Source organism: Pelophylax lessonae (assembly GCF_965119305.1).
Source record: "Pelophylax lessonae genome assembly, chromosome: 8".
Classification (NCBI taxonomy): Eukaryota; Metazoa; Chordata; class Amphibia; order Anura; family Ranidae; genus Pelophylax; species Pelophylax lessonae.
In genome coordinates, this window is record NC_138775.1 from 13,363,696 (window position 1) to 13,387,257 (window position 23,562).

The window sequence follows — 23,562 nt, forward strand, 5'->3', positions numbered from 1 at the left end:
TGAGGGCTGCCCTGCAGACAGGAGGGAGGAGCCTTGTCTGTCCATCTCCAATGCGTCTCCATACTTGTACAATGGACATAGAGTATTACTGACAGAAGGGGCTTTATAGGATCCATAGGTGACAGACATGGGACATTATTGAGTCATCTATCTGTGTCGGATGCGGTGCCCCAGAGCGGATGGACAGTTTCGTTTTTCCATCAGACACTTTGATAAATGAGTTTACATTGCAGATGGTCCTTAATGTTCTGCCACCTCTGCACAGGGACTGGTGGGGAATAAAAGGGACATTTGATGGGTGCCCCAGGGCAGGAGCCCAGAACCTCCCTTGTCAGGGTGTTCCCCCATTGAAGAAACTTATTGCATTGCTGTTTTTATTGGAAGAATTATTCTTCCATGGGACAGCCATGCACATTGGGGGTTATATGTGACCCCCATCACAGGACACAACTGCAGATCTCTAGTGACCACTGTAAAGACATTGGGGTTGATAACTAAAACTGAAGAGTGCAGAATCTGGTGCAGCTGTGCATGGCAGCCAACCAGCTTCTAACTTCAGCTTGTTCAAGTAAGCTTTGACAAAAAAATCTGGAAGCTGATTGGTCCCTAAGCAGAGCTGCACCAGATTTTGCACTCTCCAGTTTTAGTAAATCATCCCCATAGTATTGTGTTAGCAGAGCACACTGCTAAATGCAGGGCAGACACTGCCACCTAGTGGTCACTCTGTAGATGACAGTGCTGAATGCACAGAACTCCCGATTGATATATTTTTTTTTTGTCTTTAATATCAGCTTTATTCTTAATACTGTATTTTTTTTAACTGAATTATTAATTATACTATCTTAGGTTGTAAAGCTGAAGAAAACTGGCAATATGCTAACTGAAACTCAAATAAAAATAATTTATCCACTTTACCAACGGAGGATTTTGCTGTCTTACGTCTGGGCCACTTTTTGCGATTCGGCACTGTGCAAATTTAACTGACAATTGCGCGGTTATGCAACGCCGTACCCAAACGAAATTTATGTCTTCTTCCGTTCAACAATTTGAGCTTATGTCAATGCTCAGACTCTGTTGTTTAGATGGTCTAGCCAATAATATACACCAAATATCCTAATTGGGCCCTTCAACAAAAACAAAAATTAGGATTCTCCACTTCCCAGTAAAACCTGTTTCTTGGAGTACAGTACAGGACACAGGATCTATAGTCTTTATCGTGGACTATATATATATATATATATATATATATATATATATATATATATATTTCCCTACAGGTGATTAGACACTGTCAAAATGAAAGCTGCTGGAACATCAAGTACATAACTCCTCCCGCTCCCACCTAGCCAGTTTTGTAGTAGGCAATGGGCAACTTCGCAAGTTTAGATAAGGAAATATCAATAGTAGGTTCAAAGGGTGGCTGTTGAAAGGCTGAAAGAACCAAACAAGGTCTCAAGGTGACACACGGGAGTGTACAGGGGAAAAGATGTCTGCAACACCCTGAGCACGTCTACTGAATAATGAGAGGCCAATTGTCTCCGAAACAGAACAGCCAAAATGTGCCCTTTGGTAGTACTCAAAGCCAGATGCTGATCCACACTGGACTGGGGGGGAAGGACAGGGTGCATCCCACAGAGAACTTTATAGAATGAAATTTACTTGTCTCGAAGCAAACAAAATAGGCCTCCCGGATGGAATGGTAGACCTTCCAAGTAGTTTACCTTCTAGTCTTCAGGAAGGTAGGGATGACCAAATCTGAAGGGCCCTTGTCCATTAGGACCTGGGTTTCAACAGCCATGTTGTCAAATAGCAAGATTGTGCATTTGGGAAGGCCTACAGAGCCTGCCAGGAGTCCCAAGTAAGCTGGAAGTACCATGCTCTCTTGTGCTAAGTTAATGCAATGAGAATCACTGCAATGTCCTTTGTCTCAAACCTGCGGAAGCTGACAAATTGGAGGAGTAAAAGGCATTGATAGAGCTAAACCAATTCCGTGGCATCACCAGAGCATCCACTGGAATGGCCCGAGGTTTCCTGGATCTGACTACAAACCTGTCCAGTTTGTTGTTGAATCTGGAAACCAGAAGATTCATATCCAGTGTCTCGTCTCCCACCTGTGGTAAGGGCCTAGAAACTCCTTCAGATGAAAAGCCCATTCCAACAGATCCAACAGCTACTAAAGCCTCGTACACACACATCGATTATTGGCCGGGAATTTTCGGCCAACGTCCGATCGGCCGATTATCGGCTTGTTAGTATGATGCTTTCGACAACCGACTCCCACTTTTCGGCCGAATAAAATCTGGTGTGCATGCTATAAAATTTTTGTTGGCCGTCAACACAACGGACGATTTTCCGTCAGTCAGTACAGATTTCGGCAGAAAAAATCTGATGAGCAAGACTGGGCATGCTCCGAGAAGAAAAAACACACGGAAAGTAGACCAGAACATGACATCACTTCTGAAGTAGATTTTTGTTGGCGGAGAAAATTTATGTGCAGTCTAGGCACATTCCAACCAACAAAACACCACTTGGACAAAAGTCGGACAATCGGTCGGCCGATAATCGTTGCGTGTGTACGAGGCATAAGAAAGTTCACATGCTAGTTTTACATGCCAGAGATGTGGACAGGGCCGGAACATGCAGTTCTACCCAAAAAAAGAATCAAGTTAGTTGTTTTGAGTGGTAAGACTTCTGGTGCATTCTAAATGATTGCCGTGGCATTCTCTTGTGCCCCGAACTCTTGTGTGCCCTCACAATTGAAAGGGCAACCGAATCACCCTGAGCTCTAGAATATTACTATAAAAATATGCTTCCTGTAATGACCAAGTCCCCCGTATCGGCAGGGCATCCATGTCTTCTCCCCAGCCTGATAGACTGGAATCCATCTGAGAACCTTTCACATCTTTGGAAGAATGGGTTTCCCTGACTCCAGCACCAGTTTGGAAATCCACCACACAAAAGGAGAGTGCAGCCATGGAGCTCAGACACACGGGGGAATCCAAGGAGTCAATTTGTCTCATGTTAGGTTACAATGATCTTGAATGAAACTGCATATGGCACTGGTTTAAGGTTGATGAGCGGCATGACGTGAGAGGTCTAGGAGCTTAAGATAACCAGTTGGTTTGCTTTCTAGTGGGAATACTACAGCTCCCCTCCCTTCTCCTATTAAATTGTTTAGCCATATGATCTACATAATGTTCTGAGGTCATGTACTATATCCATCATAAGGGACCCTATGCTTATCCTAGCAATTCCCTGTGGCCCAATAATGTCATAGCTACTCTATTGGTTATATACATGCTATGTTCCTTATGCTGCACATACCCCATCTCATTTTGGGGGTGTAAAACATTTTATCCGGATATCTTTGGACCTCCTACATCCTCTTTTTGACCCACACCTATTGCCCCTTTATTTTTCTTATCAAGGAATCATTGATCAATTCCTCTTGAACAGAACATGCCTAGTCTTGCTCTTAACCACTTTACCACCGGAGGATTTTGCTGTCTTTCGTCCAGGCAACTTTTTGCGATTCGGCACTGTGCGACTTTAACTGACAATTGCGCGGTCATGCAAAGCCGTACCCAAACGAAATTTACTTCCTTTTTTCCCCACAAACAGAGCTTTCTTTTGGTGGTATTTGATCACCTCTGCGCTTTTTATTTTTTGCGATATTAATAAAAAAAAATGCGAAAATTTTGAAAAAAACAACAATATTTTTCTACTTTGACAGTTAAAAAATATCCAATATATTCAATTTTTGTCACATATTTAGGCCAAAATGTATTTAGCGACATGTCTTTGACAAAAAAAATTCTCAATAAGCATATTTTTAACCGCTTTAAGACCGGAAGATTTTACCCCATTCCTGACCAGGCCATATTTTGCGATTCAGCACTGCGTTATTTAACGGACAATTGCGCGGTCGTGCGATGCTATACCCAAATTAAATGTATGTCCTTTTTTCCCCACAAATAGAGCTTTCGTTTGGTGGTATTTGATCACCTGTGCGATTTTTACTTTTTGCACCATAAACAAAAAAAGAGCGACAATTCTGAAAAAATAACAATATTTTTCATTTTTTTTTATACGAAATTAACCCCCAAAAAAATGTAAAAATAAAATTTTTTTTTACATTTTAGGCCAATTTGTTTTCTGCTACATTTTTTTTTTCCCCAAAAATATCGCAATAAGCGTATTTTTTGATTGGTTTGTGCAAAAGTTATCGCAGCTACTAACTACGGGAAATTTGTCATTTTTATTTATTTTTTTTTAACTAGTAATGGCGGCGATCTGCGATTTTTTTGCGGGACTGCGACATTGCGGGACAGATTGGACACCTGACATTTTTTTTACACTTTTGGGGGTACCAGTGACATTACTACAGTAATCAGTGCTATAAATATGTACTGTTACTGTAAAAATGACACTGGCAGGGAAGGGGTTAACTTTTATTGGCGATCAAGGGGTTAATGTATGCCTGGTGCTTACTGACGTGTGTGGGGGGAGGGGACTGAGTGACACAGGGACAGATCGCATGTTCAGCTATGCTGAACCCTGCAATCTGTCCCTGAATGTCACTTAGGAGATCCGCCTGCTTTGTTTACACAAGCGGGCGGATTTCCACACTCGATCCCCGACGATTGGGGAAGAGCGGAGGTGATCACCGCCGCTCCTCCCCTGGCCCGACTCCCGCTGTGACTTAAAACAGCGGGAGCGAGCCTAAGGCGGCACGCACCGCCCACAAGGGGAGGAGTCCAGCAACGTAGGTCTACGTCGCTAGACGATATCGAGCCACTTTGCCGCAGTACGGTCAACGTGACCGGTTGGCTAGCGGTTAAGATTTTATTTCCGTTGAAATCTGTACTAATGAGACGAAAATCAGACGTTGTTTTGACGGACGACAAAAATTATATAGCCGGCACATCAGGATTTTGTCGGCCGAAAAGTCTGAGTCGGCTGTCCAAAGCACCATACTAACAATCCGAAAATCGGCAGATCGGTCGTCGGGACGAAACGTCCCTTCAGATTTTCTTATCTTATGTACGGGCCTTTAGATTAGAGATCATTTTTTTAGTGGTCCCCCTGTGTGGGTTGATGCACTATCATCCAATCTGTACCAGAGGAATTTCTCATAGAATCATCCCTTTTGTTCATCTTCAATGGCTTAGTGGACTACGAGTGTTCACTTTCCTCCCTCTACGGGCGGCTTCTTTTAATATTTGTAGTATCAATAACATTTATTTTTCTATAATTACTGTGTGGCAAAGTCTTTGCGGTTACCACGAAAGTCCTCAGTGCCTCAAATCTGTATAGTGATATCACTTTTCCGCAGGTGTTCTTTTTGCTAAATCTAGCAGTAGTAATAAAAATCTTCCAATTTTGGTAAATATAGCAGAGAGGAAGGGACATCCAGTTTCCAAAGTGAAAATCAGCAGGTAGGAGGGGTAATAAATTTAAGGGGGTTGGCCCTTGGTTTTCTGTGTCCTCTCCTGTAGGCGGCAGCATAACACTAGGTGGCTTATAATAAAGCTGTGTCCCCTCTATGGACAACAGGAAATTATTTATGATACACAAAGCAAACAGTCATCCAGTTCTGGCTTCCAGTGGCGATACTGGATTATTAACCACCGGAGGATTTTGCAGTCTTCCATCCAGGCCACTTTTTGCGATTCAGCGCTGTGCGACTTTAACTGACAATTGCGCGGTCGTGCAACGTACCCAAACTAAATTTACGTCCTTTTTTTCCCACAGAGCTTTCTTTTGGTGGTATTTTATCACCTGTGCGATTTTTACTTTTTGCGCTATAAACAAAAAAAGTGTTTATTTTGAAAAAATATAATATTTTTCACATTTTTTTTATATGAAATCCGCCCCCCAAAAAAATGTAAAAATCAAATTTTTTTAACATTTTTGGCCAATTTGTTTTCTGCTACCTATGTTTGGTAAAAAAAAAAAAATCATGATAAGCGTATTTTGATTGGTTTGCGCAAGTTATTGCGTTTACTAACTACGGGAAAGATTTCTGTCACTTTTGGTGTGTTTTTTTTAACGCGTAATGACGGCGATCTGCGATTTTTTTTGCGGGACTGCGACATTGCGGCGGACAGATCGGACCCTTGACTGACATTTGACACTTTTGGGGGTACCAGTGACATTACTGCAGTAATTAGTGCTATACATATGCACTGTTACTGTAAAAATGACACTGGCAGGGAAGGGGTTAATTTTATTGGAGAGGGAGGGGTTAATGTATGCCTGGTGCTTACTGACGTGGGGGGGTGACTTTGTGAGACAGGGACAGATCAGATGTCCAGCTATGCTGAACACTCCGATCTGTCAGTCCCTGTCACTATGGAGATCCGCCCGCTGTGTTTACACACAGCGGGCGGATCTCCAGACTCGATCCCCGACGATCGGGTAAGAGCAGCGGCGATCGCCGCTGCTCCTCCCCTGGCCCGACTCCCGCTGTGAATGAAAACAGCGGGAGCGTGCCTCCAGCGGCGCGCGAGCGCCGCATACAGGGGGAGGAGTCCAGCGACGTAGGTCTACGTCGCTGGACGGGATCGTGGCAAAGTGCCGCAGTAGCCTTCATGTGAGCGGAGGTAAAGTGGTTAAAGACGGGGTGTATGTGAAATCTGGACTATATACACTCACCGGCCACTTTATTAGGTACACCTGTTCAATTGCTTGGTAACACAAATTGCTAATCAGCCAATCACATGGCAGAACTCAACGCATTTAGGCATCTAGAAGTGAAGATGACTTGCTGAAGTTCAAACCGAGCATCGGAATAGGGAAGAAAGGGGATTTTAAATGACTTTGAACCATGCATGGTTGTTGGTGGCAGACCATCTCTCGGGTTTACAGAAAATGGTGGGAGGAAAATATCCAGTGAGCGGCAGTTGTGTGGAGGGAAATGCCTTGTTGATGTCAGAGGAGAATGGGCAGACTGGTTCCAGATGATAGAACAGTAACTCAAATAACCACTCGTTCCATCCAAGGAATGCAGAATACCATCTCTGAAATCAAAACACACCCAACCTTGAAGCTGATGGGCTTCAGCAGCAGACAACCACACCGGGTGCCACTCCTGTCAGCTAACAGGCTACAATTGGCACAGGATCACCAACATTGGACAATAGAAGATTGGAAAAATGTTGCCTGGTCTGATGAGTCTCAAATTCAGCTGTGACATTCAGGTGGTAGGGTCAGAATTTGGTGCATGGATCCATCCTGCCTTGTATTACCAGTTCAGGCGGGTGGTGGTGTGATGAAAGAGGGGGAGGTGAACAGTTCAGGCTGGTGGTGGTGGTGCTGCAATGGTGTGGGGGATATTTTCTTGGCACACTTTGGACCCCTTAGTACCAATTGAGCATCGCTTAAACCCCACGTCCTACCTGAGTATTGTTGCTGACCATGTCCATCCCTTTATGATTACAGTGTCCCCATCTTCTGATGGCTCCTTCCAGCAGGATAAGACTCCAATCATCTCACCACTGGTTTCTTCACCATGACAATGAGGTTACTGTCCTCCAATGGACTCCACTCACCACATCAGGTCACTGTCCTCCAATGGACTCCACACTCACCAGATCACTGTACTCCAATGGCCTCCACACTCACCACATCTCATCCAATAGAGCACCTTTGGGATGTGGTGTAACGGAAGATTGGCATCATGGATGTGAAGCCGACAAATCTGCAACAACTGCGTGATGCTATCATGTCACTATGGAGCAAAATCTCTGAGGAACGTTTCCAGCACCTTGTTGTATCTATGCCACCAAGAATGAAGGCAAAAGGGGGTCCAACCCGCTACTAGCAAGGTGTACATAATAAAGTGGCCGGTGAATATAAATGTAGCCGTTGCCCGAGCCTCACTTTTTGTCTATGGAGCACGCGGGCCAGCCATTGCGGAGAACGCGGGCCAGCCATTATGGGGAACGCGGGTCAGTCATATGAAGAGCGCATGTCAGTTGTGTGTCTTGCACATCAGAAGAAAACTCTGCACACTTATTTTGCTTGTAAATTTATTTTATTGGAAAAAAAAAAAAATGTACAAAGTTTCAGCTAGAAAGGACTGACGATCCCTCTGCTATGGAGGGGTAAATAAACATCTCACATCCTTTCACACATTTCCTGCACAACATAGAAACTTAACAGAAAAATATATTTACACTGTACAATTTGTTATTTTACATATTTACACGGATCGCCCTCTCCCTGCCAGGCAGTGCCCAGCACCTTTATAATGGATAAGGAAGAACGTTGACTACTGCCCCCCAGGGGGTAAATTCATACACTGCAACAATGGGCTCAGTCCATCTCTGTAAACCTTGCAAACATTGCTTTCCTGACGGCATCCTTGTAAGAATCTGATGTGTTGGATCCATAGGAACTTCCTTTTGCACCGAGACCGGCACCCTTCATCCGCACCTGAGCCTGCAAGGAAACGGCATGGTTAGTACCAGAAAAAAGGATATTCAAGTGAACCCGTGCTTCACTTTCACCCTCATATACTCTCCTTCCACTCCTGTGTTCACCCTCACACATACGCTCTCCTTCCACTCGCTGTGTTCACCCTCCCCTACTCTCTCTTTCCACTCCTGTGTTCACCCTCACCTACTCTCTCCTTCCACTCCTGTGTTCACCCTCACCGACTCTCTCCTTCCACTCCTGCGTTCACCCTCACCGACTCTCTCCTTCCACTCCTATGTTCACCCTCACCTACTCTCTCCTTCCACTCCTGCGTTCACCCTCACCGACTCTCTCCTTCTACTCCTGTGTTCACCCTCACATATGCTCTCCTTCCACTCCTGCGTTCACCCTCACCTACTCTCTCCTTCCACTCCTGCGTTCACCCTCACCGACTCTCTCCTTCCACTCCTGTGTTCACCCTCACATATGCTCTCCTTCCACTCCTGCGTTCACCCTCACCTACTCTCTCCTTCCACCTACTCTCTCCTTCCACTCCTATGTTCACCCTCACCTACTCTCTCCTTCCACTCCTGTGTTCACCCTCACATACTCTCTCCTTCCACTCCTGTGTTCACCCTCACATACTTCTCCTTCCACTCCCATGTTCACCCTCACCTACTCTCTCCTTCCACTCCTGCGTTCACCCTCACCGACTCTCTCCTTCCACTCCTGTGTTCACCCTCACATATGCTCTCCTTCCACTCCTGTGTTCACCCTCACCAACTCTCTCCTTCCACTCCTGTGTTCACCCCTCACCGACTCTCTCCTTCCACTCCTGTGTTCACCCCTCACCGACTCTCTCCTTCCACTCCTGTGTTCACCCTCACATACTTCTCCTTCCACTCCTGTGTTCACCCACACCTCTCCTTCCACTCCTGTGTTCACCCTCACCGACTCTCTCCTTCCACTCCTGTGTTCACCCTCACATATGCTCTCCTTCCACTCCTGTGTTCACCCTCACCAACTCTCTCCTTCCACTCCTGTGTTCACCCTCACATACTTCTCCTTCCACTCCTGTGTTCACCCACACCTACTCTCCTTCTACTCCTGTGTTCACCCTCACATACCCTCTCCTTCCACTCCTGTGTTCACCCTCACATACCCTCTCCTTCCACTCCTGTGTTCACCCTCACATACCCTCTCCTTCCACTCCTGTGTTCACCCTCACATACCCTCTCCTTCCACTCCTGTGTTCACCCTCACATACTCTCCCACTCCTGTGTTCAGCTATCAAGAGCTCATAGACCGGGTTACTTCCAACTGGACAGGGAAGGACATCAATTTTATTTGGGTACAGCGTCGCACGACCACGCAATTGTTCAAGTAATGCAGTACCAAATCGCAAAAAACGGACTGGTCATTAAGGGGATAAAACCCAGTCTCCTCTCACCTGAATGGGGGCGGTAATCCCCTGACTCTTCCGGCCCAGGCCTGAGCCCTCCTTCCAGCCCATGGCTTGCAGCATTTTGTTTCCAATGTTACTGGTGTCAATCCCATCCTTGGTTGGCTGCTCGTAGTTTCTGCGGTAGGGGAAAAACATTTAGATATGGGCACTATGCTGCATACAATAACCGAAACAGAATACAGATCACATCACAGATACTTACACAGGTGCGTTCTCATAATTCTTCCTGCGTTTAGGCTCCGGGGGTTCGGGAATGCCGTACTTTTCCCGCCTCTCTGCCGCCCGGTCTCTGTATTTTGCCTGCGCAGAAAGACAATTGCAGTTATGGCAAGGTTCCTACAACTAGTGTCCCGTTTTATCCCTATGGGGGAGGGGTATTCAGGGGAAACTTCTATCCACTGAGACTATGAAATCACAGGTTAAAATCTGATCCAAAGAAAACAAGGAGCACCAGAAGGCAGAACCCTTCATTGTATCCACCGCCCCCAATGACCTCCCCGCCCACAGCGCATTTACTTTGTGTGACTTTAATCTCACATTATGTATCCAGATGGATATTAACCACTTAGCGACCGCCCTATTGCAGTTTTCCTGCTACAAGGCGGCAGGCTGTGTGCCGGATCATACCTCTCTTTCCCGTTGCTCCAGTGCATCCAAATCATTTTCCGACAGTCTGGATCTCCGGTACACATCCAGGTTTTGCTGTAACACACAAAGCAGGTCCATTATTTATTGAAGCACCCGGAGTAGCAAGAGTCTGCACCCCCCCAGAGTAGAAAGGGTGTGCTTCGGCCCACACCCCACAGGGGTAAAAACAGCGCCGGCCCACACCCCACAGGGGTAAAAACAGCGCCGGCCCACACCCCACAGGCGTAAAAACAGCGCCGGCCCACACCCCACAGGGGTAAAAACTGTCGGCCCACAGGGGTAAAAACTGTCGGCCCACACCCCACAGGCGTAAAAACCCACACCCCACAGGCGTAAAAACTGTCGGCCCACACCCCACAGGCGTAAAAACTGTCGGCCCACACCCCACAGGCGTAAAAACTGTCGGCCCACACCCCACAGGCGTAAAAACTGTCGGCCCACACCCCACAGGCGTAAAAACTGTCGGCCCACACCCCACAGGCGTAAAAACTGTCGGCCCACACCCCACAGGCGTAAAAACTGTCGGCCCACACCCCACAGGCGTAAAAACTGTCGGCCCACACCCCACAGGCGTAAAAACTGTCGGCCCACACCCCACAGGCGTAAAAACTGTCGGCCCACAACCCACGGGCGTAAAAACAGCGTCGGCCCACAACCCATAGGCGTAAGAACAGCGTCGGCCCACAACCCACAGGCGTAAGAACCGCGTCGACCCACACCCCACAGGCGTAAGAACCGCGTCGACCCACACCCCCTGAATGCTGTCCCAAGTAAGGCAGAGTGCCTCACCTTGTGCAGGTCTGACAGCTGCTGGTGCCTGGTGAGAGCATCTTTGTTAGGGAATTGCCGCCGGCACAGTAAACAGGCCAATTTCTTCCAGTCTGTTAATTTATCCTCATCGATTAGCGCCAGAGGCCGCTCGTACTCCTCTTCATTGTCACTGTCACCGCTGTAAGCTGCAACCAGGGCCCTCTGCACACAGGAGAAGAAGACATGGTTAAGCCCGTCCAGGGTCAGAGAACACCGATATAGAAGAAGACAAGCAAGCTACGTTCTCACCTTAGGTGGCTTCTCTTCCTCAGCGACAACCATCATCATTATTTCTGGAAAGAACTGCCTCTCCAGTAAGGCTCCTTGCTGTGGATACAGAAAAAGGAGGAGAGATTAGTTTCTATGCACTGTGTATGAACAGCAGAAACCCTCAAGTGGTGAACACTGCCGCCGTCGCACCTTCTTCTCAAACAAAGCGAAGCCGGCGTCAGCGGCTGCAGACTCTTTGCGGTCCTCGTCTCGGGCGTTCAGAGGCTGGAAGCTGTTCTTAAAGTTCTCCTTTTGTTTGTTCAAGCTCTTTGCCCAGCGCTCCATGTCTTTAGCGATCTGATGAGGTAAAAAAAAAAAATATTATAGATCGCAGTGCCAGAGTAGTCATACTTCCACTGCACTTCAGTCTGCATTAGTGGTACGCCAAACTGAAAATTCTGGTGCCAAAACTCAAACCAAAAATTCTGGATAAAAATCTAAGCGGACAGTTTTTTTTTTTTTTTAACCACTTCCAGGCCACCTGCCGCAGTTTTATGTCGCTAAATGCTGGTGTTATGAAAAGCAGATAGCTTTGCTTTTAAGTGTAGATGTGAGGTCTTTTTGACCCCAGATCTCACATTAAAGAGGACCTGTCCTGCTTATTTCTATTACACGGGATGTTTACATTCCTTGTAATAGGAATAAAAATGATCAAAATGTTTTTTTAAAGGGACAGCGTAAAAAATTCATTTAAAGTGCCCCCCCCTCCGAGTTTGCATGCAGAAGTGAACGCATACGCAAGTAGCACCCACATATGTAAACGGTGTTCATACCACATGTGAGGTATCGCCACAATTGTTAGCGAGAGCAATAATTCTAGCCCTAGACCTCCAACTCTAAGAAAGAAATTTTTAATGTGTCGCCTATGAAGATTTTATGTACCAATGTTTGTAGCCATTCCACGAGCATGCGCAATTTTGAAAAATGACATGTTGGGTATTTACTTGGCTTAACATTATCCTTTACATTATAGAAAAAAAAAATTGGGCTAACTTTACTGTTTTCTTTTTTGAACTATAAAAAAAAAAAAAAATTTTATTTATATATATATATATATATATATATATATATATATATATATATATATATATATATATATATATATATATATATATATATATACACACACATATACATATATATATATATATATATATATATATATATATATATATATATATATATACACACACATACACTTTTTTTAAGCAGAGACCCTAGCGAATAAAATATAAATATTTGGGGGTTCTAAGTAATTTTCTTCCAAAAAATAGTGATTTTAACTTGTAAGCAACAAGTGTCAGAAGTAGGCCTGGTCCTTAAGCGGTAAAAAAAAAGGTTAACTATTTAACGTGGCTGGCGCAAGGCTGCCCTGAAGCCCCCAAGGGGGCGCCAGGCCGCCCTGAAGCCCCCAAGGGTCGCCATTATCTGCACCTTTTTTTCCCTTCCATCTGCAAAAATGCACATAACCCTATTTTCTGTATCCAATATATTGGTGTATCCCTAGTTTCCATCGTCTCTCTGTACCTGCTGTGCCGTCTTGCTCTTTGGTTTTTCCTTCTTCTCTTTGCCCTCTTTGGAGCCGGATGTGGAAGCGCTGTTGGGCCCGCCTCCACCACCGGCAGAGTCTGCGGCTGGCAGATAGGTTTGCTTCTCCCCGTCCCAGTACAGGTATTGCTGCGTCACAGAGTTGTAGTAATACTGCAGACAGACAGAAGAATGAAGGACCCTCCATACATCCACCATTAATACACAGCTCAGCTAACATGCCCACACCCAACGAGCTTACCTGGGAATTGGGGTCATAGTACAGACTAGTCTGAGGGTCGTAGTAGTAGCCGGATGATTCATCGTACTGGTATGTGGAAGTGTCAGGAACAGCTGTGAAGAATATACATTTCTTTATTAAACTGGTTCTGAGGGACCGATTCAGGAGAACTGACAGTCTGCATTGCCTCACAACAGACTTCTGTTTTCACTGATTGAGGCGACCACGTGGACAAAATCACAGCAATGATCTGTTTATGTAGCAAGATGAACCCACCAAGTAACACTTACCATATTTGTGGCCTGGAATGATGGGATTCGGAATACCCCCGTCTGGTGTGTTAGCACTGGGTGCGGCATTGCCTGTTGCACTGGTGCCGGCCTGTGTCTGGGGGAAAGAACAATGTGTAAGACAGGAATAGTGTACGCCTCTTCTAATTTACATAAAGATGACAAAGATGTATTATTCCCCAATCACCAAGATGGCCATTAGAATATAAAACATACCAGAGGAAGCAGAGCCTGCAATGACCTGAACAAATCACCTTTACATACCTCATTTCCAGAACCCTATAATCAGATAATGGGGTGAGGAGTCCTATACAGTGCTCAGTGTGCCATCTATAATAATGGGGTGAGGAGTCCTATACAATTCTCAGTGTGCTGTCTATAATAATGGGGTGAGGAGTCCTATACAATTCTCAGTGTGCTGCCTATAATAATGGGGTGAGGAGTCCTATACAGTTCTCAGTGTGCTGCCTATAAAAATAGGGTGAAAATCCTGAGAGCTCTGTGCTTTGATAATGTCCCAACATGTAACGCCTGATCTTCACACTTGCCAAGGGTGATCCCAATCACTCACCGGAGATCTGGGGTGCTGGTAGAGTTGGGGGCTTTGACATACGACAGCTGCACTGGTGGTAGTGGTTGCGGGGGCACCCTCTAAAAGAGAAAGACATAGCACATTATAAAAGGGGATCGAAAATCAGGCAAGGGGGTCCACACTGAATTTATGGAATCTGGTTTTGTAACCTACAAACTGATGAGATTTGGGATGTTGAGTGCACATGCCTAGACAAACTAGTTGACCCGAAGACAGTGAGGGACTAACTGAAGATGGGTACATTGACCCTCTCTACATGTCCTGTTTACTGTTATTGAACGTAAAATTAAAGTCCCAAGCTTTGGGTTGTCCCCAGAAAAGAAAGGGGACATTTTTCAATGGGGGCCCCCAATGGCTTGCCATAATTTGCAGGGATTTCCTCAACTTCCTGTTTGGCTAAGGGACAGGAAGTTAAGGGATATCCCCACAACTGGATACAGATGGAGAAAAAAAATCTGACAGGGGTAAAATCCCTTACTCTTGGCCCTTAGTTCTCCATGAAGGAGAATAGGTCCATAACATTCAGACTAGCACAAAACAGAGGACTCACAGAGTAGGGAAGGGTTATAGGGTAGACGACCACTTGAGTAGCAGCCTGTAATACCCCTTCATCAGGCCATTTTCAGCATTGGGACAGTTTGACTTTAGCTCTGTCATGCAACATAATTTTATTTTTAGGAGGAAACAAAAAAAAAAAAAAAAAGCAGTTTCCTTTACTTTGTTAACCACTTGCCGACCAGTCACTGGGACTGTACTGTGGCAAAGTGGCTCAATTCCGTCCAGCGACGTAGACCTATGTTGCTGGACTCCTCCCCCTGTAGGCGGCGATCACACACCGCCGGAGGCGCGTTCCCGCTGTTATAAGTCACAGTGGGAGTCGGGCCAGGGGAGGAGCGGCAGCGATCGCCGCTGCTCTTCCCCGACGATCGTCGGGGAATCGAGTGTGGAGATCCGCCCGCTTGTTTAAACAGAGCGGAGGGATCTCCTAAGTGACTGACAGATTGCAGGGTTCAGCATAGCTGAACCTGCAATCTGTCCCTGTGTCAGTCACCTCCCCCCACACACGTTAGTAAGCACCAGGCATACATTAACCCCTCCCTTTCCAATAAAATTAACCCCTTCCCTGCCAGTCATTTTTACAGTAACAGTGCATATTTATTTGGCTCCGATTACTGTAGTAATGTCACTGGTACCCCCAAAAGTGTCAAAAATGTCAGTCAAGGGTCTGATCTGTCCGCCGCAATGTTGCAGTCCCGCAAAAAAAAAAAAAAAAAAAAAAAAAGCAGATCGCCGCCATTACTCGTTAAACACCAAAAATGACAGAAATCTTTCCCTTAGTTAGTAAACGCAATAACTTTTGCGCAAACCAATCAAAATACGCTTATTGTGATTTTTTTTTTACCAAACATAGGTAGCAGAAAACAAATTGGCCAAAAATGTATGATTTTTACATTTTTTGGGGGGGGAATTTCATATAAAAAAAAGTTAAAAAATTTGTTTTCAAAATAAACGCTATTTTTTTTGTTTATAGCGCAAAAAGTAAAAAAATCACACAGGTGATCAAATACCACCAAAAGAAAGCTCTGTTTGTGGGGAAAAAAAAAGGACGTAAATTTCGTTTGGGTACGACCGTGCAATTGTCAGTTAAAGTCGCACAGTGCTGAATCGCAAAAAGTGGCCTGGACGTAAGACAGCAAAATCCTCCGGTGGTAAAGTGGTTAAAATGCCAGAATCTGTATGACCTCTAGCTGTTGCAGAACTACAAGTCCTATCATTTCTCTGGGAGTCACACTTGTAACTGATAGCCATGTAATGCCTCATGGGATTTGTAGTTCCACAACAGCTTGAGGGCCCACAGGTTGAGCACCTATGCTTTAAGTAAAGAACTCAACAAACAGTTCAGTTGAACATGATAACCAGTGAGATGTACTTTCTGCTCACCTGTGGTTGCTGCTCCTTGTTCAGCTCCTCCAGCCTGAGACTGGTAATATTGCTGATAATCCTAAATAAAGAGACATTTATGTATTTTATCACTGGGAGAAGACAGGAAAAAAAAAAAAAACAAAAAAAAACAAAAGACTACCACTCACTTGTCCGTACTGAGAGTATCCCTCTTGTCCTTGCTGTCCATAACCAAGCTCTGCTCCTTCCCCGCTTTGCTGAGGCTGAAACACAAGAAAACATTCATATCATCTGGAGGGAAAATAAATTATTAACATCTGGTAGACTTTGTGCTCTGTGTGCAGAAACCCTAAAATGTCACCAGTGAAAAAAAATTAAATATGAAGTATCAGTGCTGCATCAAAGTACACCAAGTGCACCTAACACTGCACTCTGGTGACATCAGCTGACAGAATATAGCCCACAGTAGGCAGAACCTGGGTCACAGAACTGGTCCTGGCTCTGCTGGGATCCCGACAATGTCAGGATCCGCCCAGATGCCTGACCAGCAGCTGGTTCAGCCTCTCAGCGCACCAATACAAGCCTGAGGCAGCCACCCCCCCCCCCCCTCTACAGCCCGGCGCTCCATTGAGCGCTCGAGGGGCAGAGCAGAGAGCCGATGACTGACAGTTCAGAGTAGACCTGAGAAATGACCAATCGGGGGTCTTTAATCACTCAGGGGGGAGGGGGTAGTCAAAGCAGCCATCTAGGCGAGCAGGTTTGTTTTGTTTGATTCCCACACTTTTAGTAGATTTGATCCCCCCCATCACATAATCCTTGTTCCTTCCATTCAGTACATAGAACCTCACCTGAGTGGATGACCACTGAGCGGCGGCAATGGCTGTGCTCGCTACGGAGAATGCGCTGACCCGATTACCATCTGGCAGAACAAGATCCCTGAAATTAAAGAAAAAAAAAAAAGTTGTTAGAAACCACAATGTGTACCCTTGTTACTTGTGATTTAAGAATCATCAGCACAAATACTTAAAAATCACATCCAAACACATGACTGACTTAAAGCGGGGGGGGGGGAGGCAAAGTTATGTGCTAGTATGCATCACACACTAGCACAGGTGAAACTTAATTTGAGAAGTATGGGATTTGTATTTTTTTTTACAATCATACTTACTTACCTAGGTGGATGCTGCATCTGTCCCCCACCGGCTCTAAGACTGAAAACCAAGCGATCAGCAGGGTTCCCCCAGGGCTCCAGAGAGCTGGTGACTGTCAGTAACCACTGTCCGCTCTGAGCCAAAGCCCCCCAGCACTAGGTTGTGGAGGGGGGTGGGAGCTGCCGGCTCAGGCTTAGTGGCTCACAGAGGCTGAGCTGGGTCCCGATCCAGGCATATAGGCAGATCCCGACCATATGGACCCCATCTTTCCTGAGACAGGGCTGGTTCTGACGTCAGCGGGCTTCAGTTTGCTGTCTGCTGAAAATGGGTCACAGAAGAGCAGAACGAACTGCATTTCAGTGATCCAAAAGGAGAAGTACAACCAAACAAGCTTCGGCTGCACTTCTTTAAAACAAAACCCTCAGGGCTTTCATCTTCAGTCTTCCCTTTGGGTCTGCGGACCTTAGTCCTTTAAATGGCCGAGCCGCAATAACGTACAAGGCTTTGAAGAATGGCACAAGCATGTCATTGCTTCTGAGGGCAAGTGCTGGTGATGTCCCTGGTGGCTTCACAAGTAAATCTCTCCTAAATGGTGCACATTTAGGAGATTTTCACAGTACCTACATGTAAGCTTTATTATAAACTTAATCGTAGGTAAAAACAAAAGACCTTTACTATCAATTTAAGGTTAAATTAAAGGCTTTAAAAAAAAAAAAAAAAAACACACACGTTACGTTCTACTTACCTCTTTTGTGCAGTTGGTTTTGCACAGTGGCCCGGATGCTCCTTCTCGGGTCCCTCCCTCCAGTTGAGTGCCCCCCCCCACAGCAAGCAGATTGTTATGGAGGCACCAGAGTTGAGTCACAGCTCCCTGTATCCATTCAGATACAGAGCTGCGACCCAGGCCCCCTCCCCCATTGGCTGACTGTCAGCAGCGGGAGCTAATCGTGCCGCTGTCTTAGCCAATGAGGGGAGTCCCAGGCAGCTGACACTCCTGCAACATTGCTGGATAAAGATGGGCTCAGTTAAGTATTAGGGGGGCTGCTGCACACAGGTTTTTTTTTAAATTACTGCATAGAATGCATGAACATAAAAAAAAACCTGCCTTTAAAACTCCTTTAAGCAATATTAGATCGGTTACTGAGCACTTCCTCTCACATGCCTGCCTGGAACATCCACTTACTTTCTGGCACTTTTAGCAAAATCCACACCGATTGTCTTCCCATCGATTTTGAGAGGTGGCTGAAGAGTCTGGAGAATCTGCAGCAGCTGCGAGGCTTCCTATGGAGGCAGAGGAAAGGCAGGTGAGTCACGTGCAGGAAGAGCATATATTCCTGTAGTTGTATAACACGGCGAACGATCGCTTACCAATGCAGACGGCAGCTGCACGAAGGCAAATCCTCGGTTCTGTTGGGTCTGCTTGTCTTTGATCAGCCGGATGTTGCTCACTGCCAGAGATACGTAAGGAGCCAGCGCAGCCAGGATGGACTCCATAGCGGTGTGTGGCCCAATATTCCGGAGGATTATGGCTGAGGATACATAGCCACCTAATAAGGTTACACCGAGCTGTCTAGAAAGATTTCCCCCTACCCCCCCTCTCCATGGCCTAATAACTTCACACAGCCAGATAACTAACCCCCTACTGCCCCCCCCCCCCAATGCTAAATGGCCTACAAGCTTTAAAGCTGTCTATACATTATAAAAATGTCCGGGTATAAAACCACTTGCCAACTGCCCTATAGCACATGTACTGCTACAGGAGAGCCGTTCTGTGCAGAATCACATATGATTATATATATCTATATCTCTCTATCTAATAAATAAAATATATCTATCCATATATACACACACACACACACACACACACACACACACACACACACACACACACACACACACACACACCATATCTCTTGCGCTGCGCAAACTGTTGGCGCTATATAAATCCTGTATAATAATATATATCTATCTATCCATCTATCTCTATATATCTCAATATCCATCCATAGAGGGTGCGCCACTTATGCTGAGTTAAGCCACAGCAGAAGCCTATGAGAAGGTGCCGGCCAATGAATGTCCGCCGGCACCCACTGATCGCAGAGGATTGACATAGGCCAGAGCTCTGTATGTAAAAAAGGCAGAACTCTGTCCTGTCAGCGGGGGCTGTGCTTTATTTTGTTTCCCTGCCAAGCACATCCCTTAGTAAAAAATACCACACTGGCTGGGAAGGGGTTAAACATCTAGGGTGATTAACAGTGTCATTAGTACAGTGACTGATTATTTTTATTTTTAGCACTGATCACTGTATTTGTGTCACTGGTCCCCACGCAGTTCCGCTATAACAGTCGCCGACCACTGCCATTACTAGTATTATGAAAAAAAAAAAAAAAAAAAAAAAAAAAAGAATTCAAGCATATATCCCATAGTTTGTAGATGCTATAACTTTCGCACAAACTAATATATGCCTATTGGGATTTTTTCCAAAAATTTCTAGCAGAATACATATTGGCCACCATTATCGTGCGATAAATTGCAACTCGTGAAGCTTGTTGCCCAAAAAGGAGCAGGAGCTTCTTCTGGGTGACAAGCGTCGCACGTTGCGGTTTGCCTCGATTCATGCGCGACAATCATGGCAAAACTGTCTTAAAAATGAATGCCACCCGAACATGCGTTTTGCGATTGCAGAGCAGTTTGAGATGACGGGGCGATTCTGTCCGAGATCCCAAAACGCCAGATGTGAACGGAGCCTCAAATACAGCAACATGAAGCTGAGAGTCTGCTACAATCACTCACTGAACCCAAACACCAGAACTTTCCCCTAGCACACTGCTAATGGAGCCTGGGGTCGTCTAAGGCCCGGATTGCACTGATGCGACATTAGGAGCCTGTGGTCGTCTAAGGCCCGGATTGAACTGATACGACAAACACTCCAACTTTGGAGCACATGTTGCATCAGAAGTCGCACCTAACTCATTGCAATGGAACCGTTCTAATCAGAGCGACTCGAGTCACTCAGACTTAGAAAAAAGGTTCCTGCATTACTTTTAGTTTGACGTCTGTTGAAAAAAGAAATGTCGAAGTCGCGCTGGGATTTAGCATTGAAGCCGCTGCAATGTGAACCGTGGCTAACAGAGGATCGAACCTTTAGAAACACTTACTGTCGCTGTAGTAATCTGCTGATGGAGGAGCATCAGTAGCACCAGCTGGGGCCTCCACATCGGATTCTGCAGGGGCAGAGAATAAAACATGAGCCCTAAAAATTGCATCCAAAGACAAGCCTGGGATCTTTTTTTTTGCAGTTCTTCGTTTAGTGTATGAAGTATACTTGACACAAAAAACAGGAGACATAATAAAAAAAATCAAGGGTCAACCCTGTCCCATGAAAAGGCTACAATAAACCGAGTACTGTTACCTTCACAGACCCCCTGAACACGGAACCCGGCAGTCTCTGAACACTCACCGGTCTTGGCTGCCCCACAGCGGAAGCATTTTAGTCTTCGGCGGAAGTTGTACAGGCCACACTACAAAACCAGAGAGCTTTACACTTAATATCGACCGTTCTGCATTATCCTGGAATTCCCCCACCCCCATACATCAACCTCCAAAATAAACCCACAATTACGACTCACCTTGTAGCACAGCCAGTCCTCAAACTTGGGGCGGGGGTTGCTGTAATGCATGGCGATGGTCTTGCCTTGGATCACCAGCTTTTTCTGCAAGAACATAAACAAGGGAAAAGTTATTCCCGACATCCTGGCAGGCGGACGTATTTACACCCTGGCGGAGGGGAGTCAGCTCCCCGACATTAATTATGGACAGCAATGTGGGGAAGGACCGCCCACTGCCAGCTACATGCATTGCCCGGCCAGCCCGAAGGGGGTCAAGGCTGCCGACGGAAGACAAGAAGTGGGGAGGTGGTATAGACCAGAGCAATGGGGGGGCTCCAGAGAGATGAGAGTTAACATTGTAGCAGTTATTTTCCAGTCAGTGTAGCATCAATGTCTCTGTAAACATACTGTATATCATTGTAATCAGAAATAACTTCCCCCCTCCAACCCCCATAAGTCTAAAAACTTTACACAGCCAGACTGCAATTCACCCACCCACCTCTAGATGGCTGACACTACGAACATAGACTTTAAATTGTATAATAATCCCAATGGCCACTGAAATCCAGTCTTCCCTTTCGGGGGGGTTGGGGGTTAAGGTCTATCAGCACGTTTCCGGAGCCTGAAATGTGTAGCCAAGCCACACAACGGGATATATTAGAACTACAGACTCCGCCAATTTACAATGTAGAAGTTTTAATTCACCCACCCCCCTCTAGATGGCCGAAACTAAGAAAATAGACTTGTATAATAATCCCAATGGCCACTAAATTCCAGTCTTCCCTCATAGGAGGGGGTTAAGGTTCTGGGTAAGGAGTATCAGCACTTTCCCAGAGTCTGCAATGTGTAGCCAGGCCACACAGCGGGATATATATTAGAACTACAGACTCCGCCAATTTACAATGTAGAAGTTTTAAAAGGAACCCGTCTTGGTGACTATTGCTGAGGCTTCCATACAGCGCTGAATCCTGCAAAGAATGCAAGCTTCTGGGCAAACAAGTCCCTGCACATTCGGTGTGCTCCGCCCTAACGCGTTACGGCTACAAGAGACGCACAGCAGCCTTCAGAGCTAGACAGGAGCCTCAGATGCCCTGACCTGGGATAGAGGGATAATGTAAAAAGAAACACAACTGACCCTTGACTCCAGTCATTTAATGTTTACTCCCCCCACCCCCCATCTATAGACTGGTACCTCCTCCTGCATATACAGGCTGTGCTACCCATGTGGAGTTGCAGAGAACATGTGTCTGTGGAGATTCTCAGCAGTAAGCCCGGGAGAGGGAGGGGGCCCGCGTACACCAGGCCTCTGTGTACATTAGAGAAATGGGAAAGGGAGGGGGGATGGGACATACCCAGCACGCTATACATGCGGGAAGAGCTTGTGAAGTTCCATGAGATTTCTCCATGAACGGCTTCTAGTACATGTCAACCAATCAGGAGTCTTTATTTAAAAAACACTTTTACAATCTGGAATATTGATGGAAAAATAATTTCTCTATCGTCCATCGACAGATGCAGCCTCATGAAGATGAGGCTGCGTCTGTCGATGGACATCAGAAAGATGATTTTTAACGGTAAGATCCTACAAGAATCTTAATATTCTAAGGGCTCGTGCACATGGGCCGTTTTTGCAGCTGCTTCTAGGGGTCGTCTGGAGGGTTTTTTTACTGCAACTCTCCATGTTAGCCTATGTGTCCATACACACAAACTTTCAGGAGTTTGCAGGCATAAGGAGTAGTAAAAGACAGCCTGTGCGTCCAGGAGCAGAGGAAGGGTTGGCTGTAAAAATGCGAAATGCAGCTTCACGCTATAACAACCCCTAAATGCAAACGCTCAAAAACAATACATTTCTAAACGCTGTTTTCCCTGACCGCAGCTCTGGCGGTTTCTAAACATCCTGTGTGCATGAGCCCTAAAGGGTTAATTAAAAACATTTCTCCTTGACAGTGCAGGGGTCCTCTGGTTTGACCTGCAGTATAAACAAAATCTGCAACTAACCTCATGAAGGAGAGCAGCGAGGAGTCTTTGTGACCCGGATCTTCTGTATGCAGCGCTTCTAAATGTATATTGTGCACCAAGGGCCGTCCAAATTCAACTAAGCTCCACCCACTTCAAAAGCAGCTCCACCTCTGACCAATTATGTGTTTGCAAGTCACAATTCCTCCACTACGGTAAATAAACGTTGCTGCAATACTTAAATTGGTGTAGCAGCAGATTTCCAATCTAGTGCAATGTGACCCAAGGTTGATAAACCTCATAGGCCTGAAACATGTTTCCTCAAACATGGGCCTCCGGTCAGGCTCCTTTATACAAATACAGCACTGCCCCTCTTGGATTTATGCTGGAGCTCAGCTTTGAATCTGCACTCATAAGCCCACCATAAAATTCCTCAGCAGTGGTATTTATGGCAACGACTTACCACTGCATCACATACTTGAGATCTATTATCTCCACAAGTACAGCACCACACCATCTCCAACACATCAACTGTGAGGCATGGTAGGGGGGTCATACAAAGTGTATGGGCTCTCCATCTCCAACACATCAACTGTGAGGCATGGAAGGGGGGCATACAAAATGTAGGGGCTGTCCATCTCCAAATCTCCAACACATCAACTGTGAGGCATGGTGGGGTGG

The 23,562-nt window shown here is 45.8% G+C and overlaps 1 protein-coding gene across 2 annotated transcripts in view; it reads right to left on the bottom strand.

Moving 5' to 3' along the window:
- Positions 1–8,025: 8,025 nt before the first annotated feature.
- Positions 8,026–23,562, bottom strand: part of RBM5 (RNA binding motif protein 5) — a 29,224-nt gene continuing 13,687 nt past the window's right edge. Inside the window, exons 7-25 of one of the 2 annotated variants that reach the window (XM_082265536.1) lie at positions 20,947–21,030; positions 20,730–20,838; positions 20,476–20,541; positions 18,686–18,864; positions 18,501–18,598; positions 17,015–17,102; positions 16,355–16,429; positions 16,206–16,266; positions 14,244–14,323; positions 13,673–13,769; positions 13,404–13,495; positions 13,142–13,315; positions 11,765–11,911; positions 11,594–11,671; positions 11,324–11,506; positions 10,514–10,588; positions 10,089–10,186; positions 9,872–10,001; positions 8,026–8,445 (exon numbers count right to left, since the gene is read on the bottom strand). In XM_082265536.1, coding sequence (XP_082121662.1) covers positions 8,320–8,445; positions 9,872–10,001; positions 10,089–10,186; positions 10,514–10,588; positions 11,324–11,506; positions 11,594–11,671; positions 11,765–11,911; positions 13,142–13,315; positions 13,404–13,495; positions 13,673–13,769; positions 14,244–14,323; positions 16,206–16,266; positions 16,355–16,429; positions 17,015–17,102; positions 18,501–18,598; positions 18,686–18,864; positions 20,476–20,541; positions 20,730–20,838; positions 20,947–21,030 — 2,040 coding nt within the window. In that variant the 3' untranslated portion in view covers positions 8,026–8,319. The remainder of the gene's footprint in view (positions 8,446–9,871; positions 10,002–10,088; positions 10,187–10,513; positions 10,589–11,323; positions 11,507–11,593; positions 11,672–11,764; positions 11,912–13,141; positions 13,316–13,403; positions 13,496–13,672; positions 13,770–14,243; positions 14,324–16,205; positions 16,267–16,354; positions 16,430–17,014; positions 17,103–18,500; positions 18,599–18,685; positions 18,865–20,475; positions 20,542–20,729; positions 20,839–20,946; positions 21,031–23,562) is intronic. The other variant, XM_082265537.1, reaches the window with a different exon arrangement.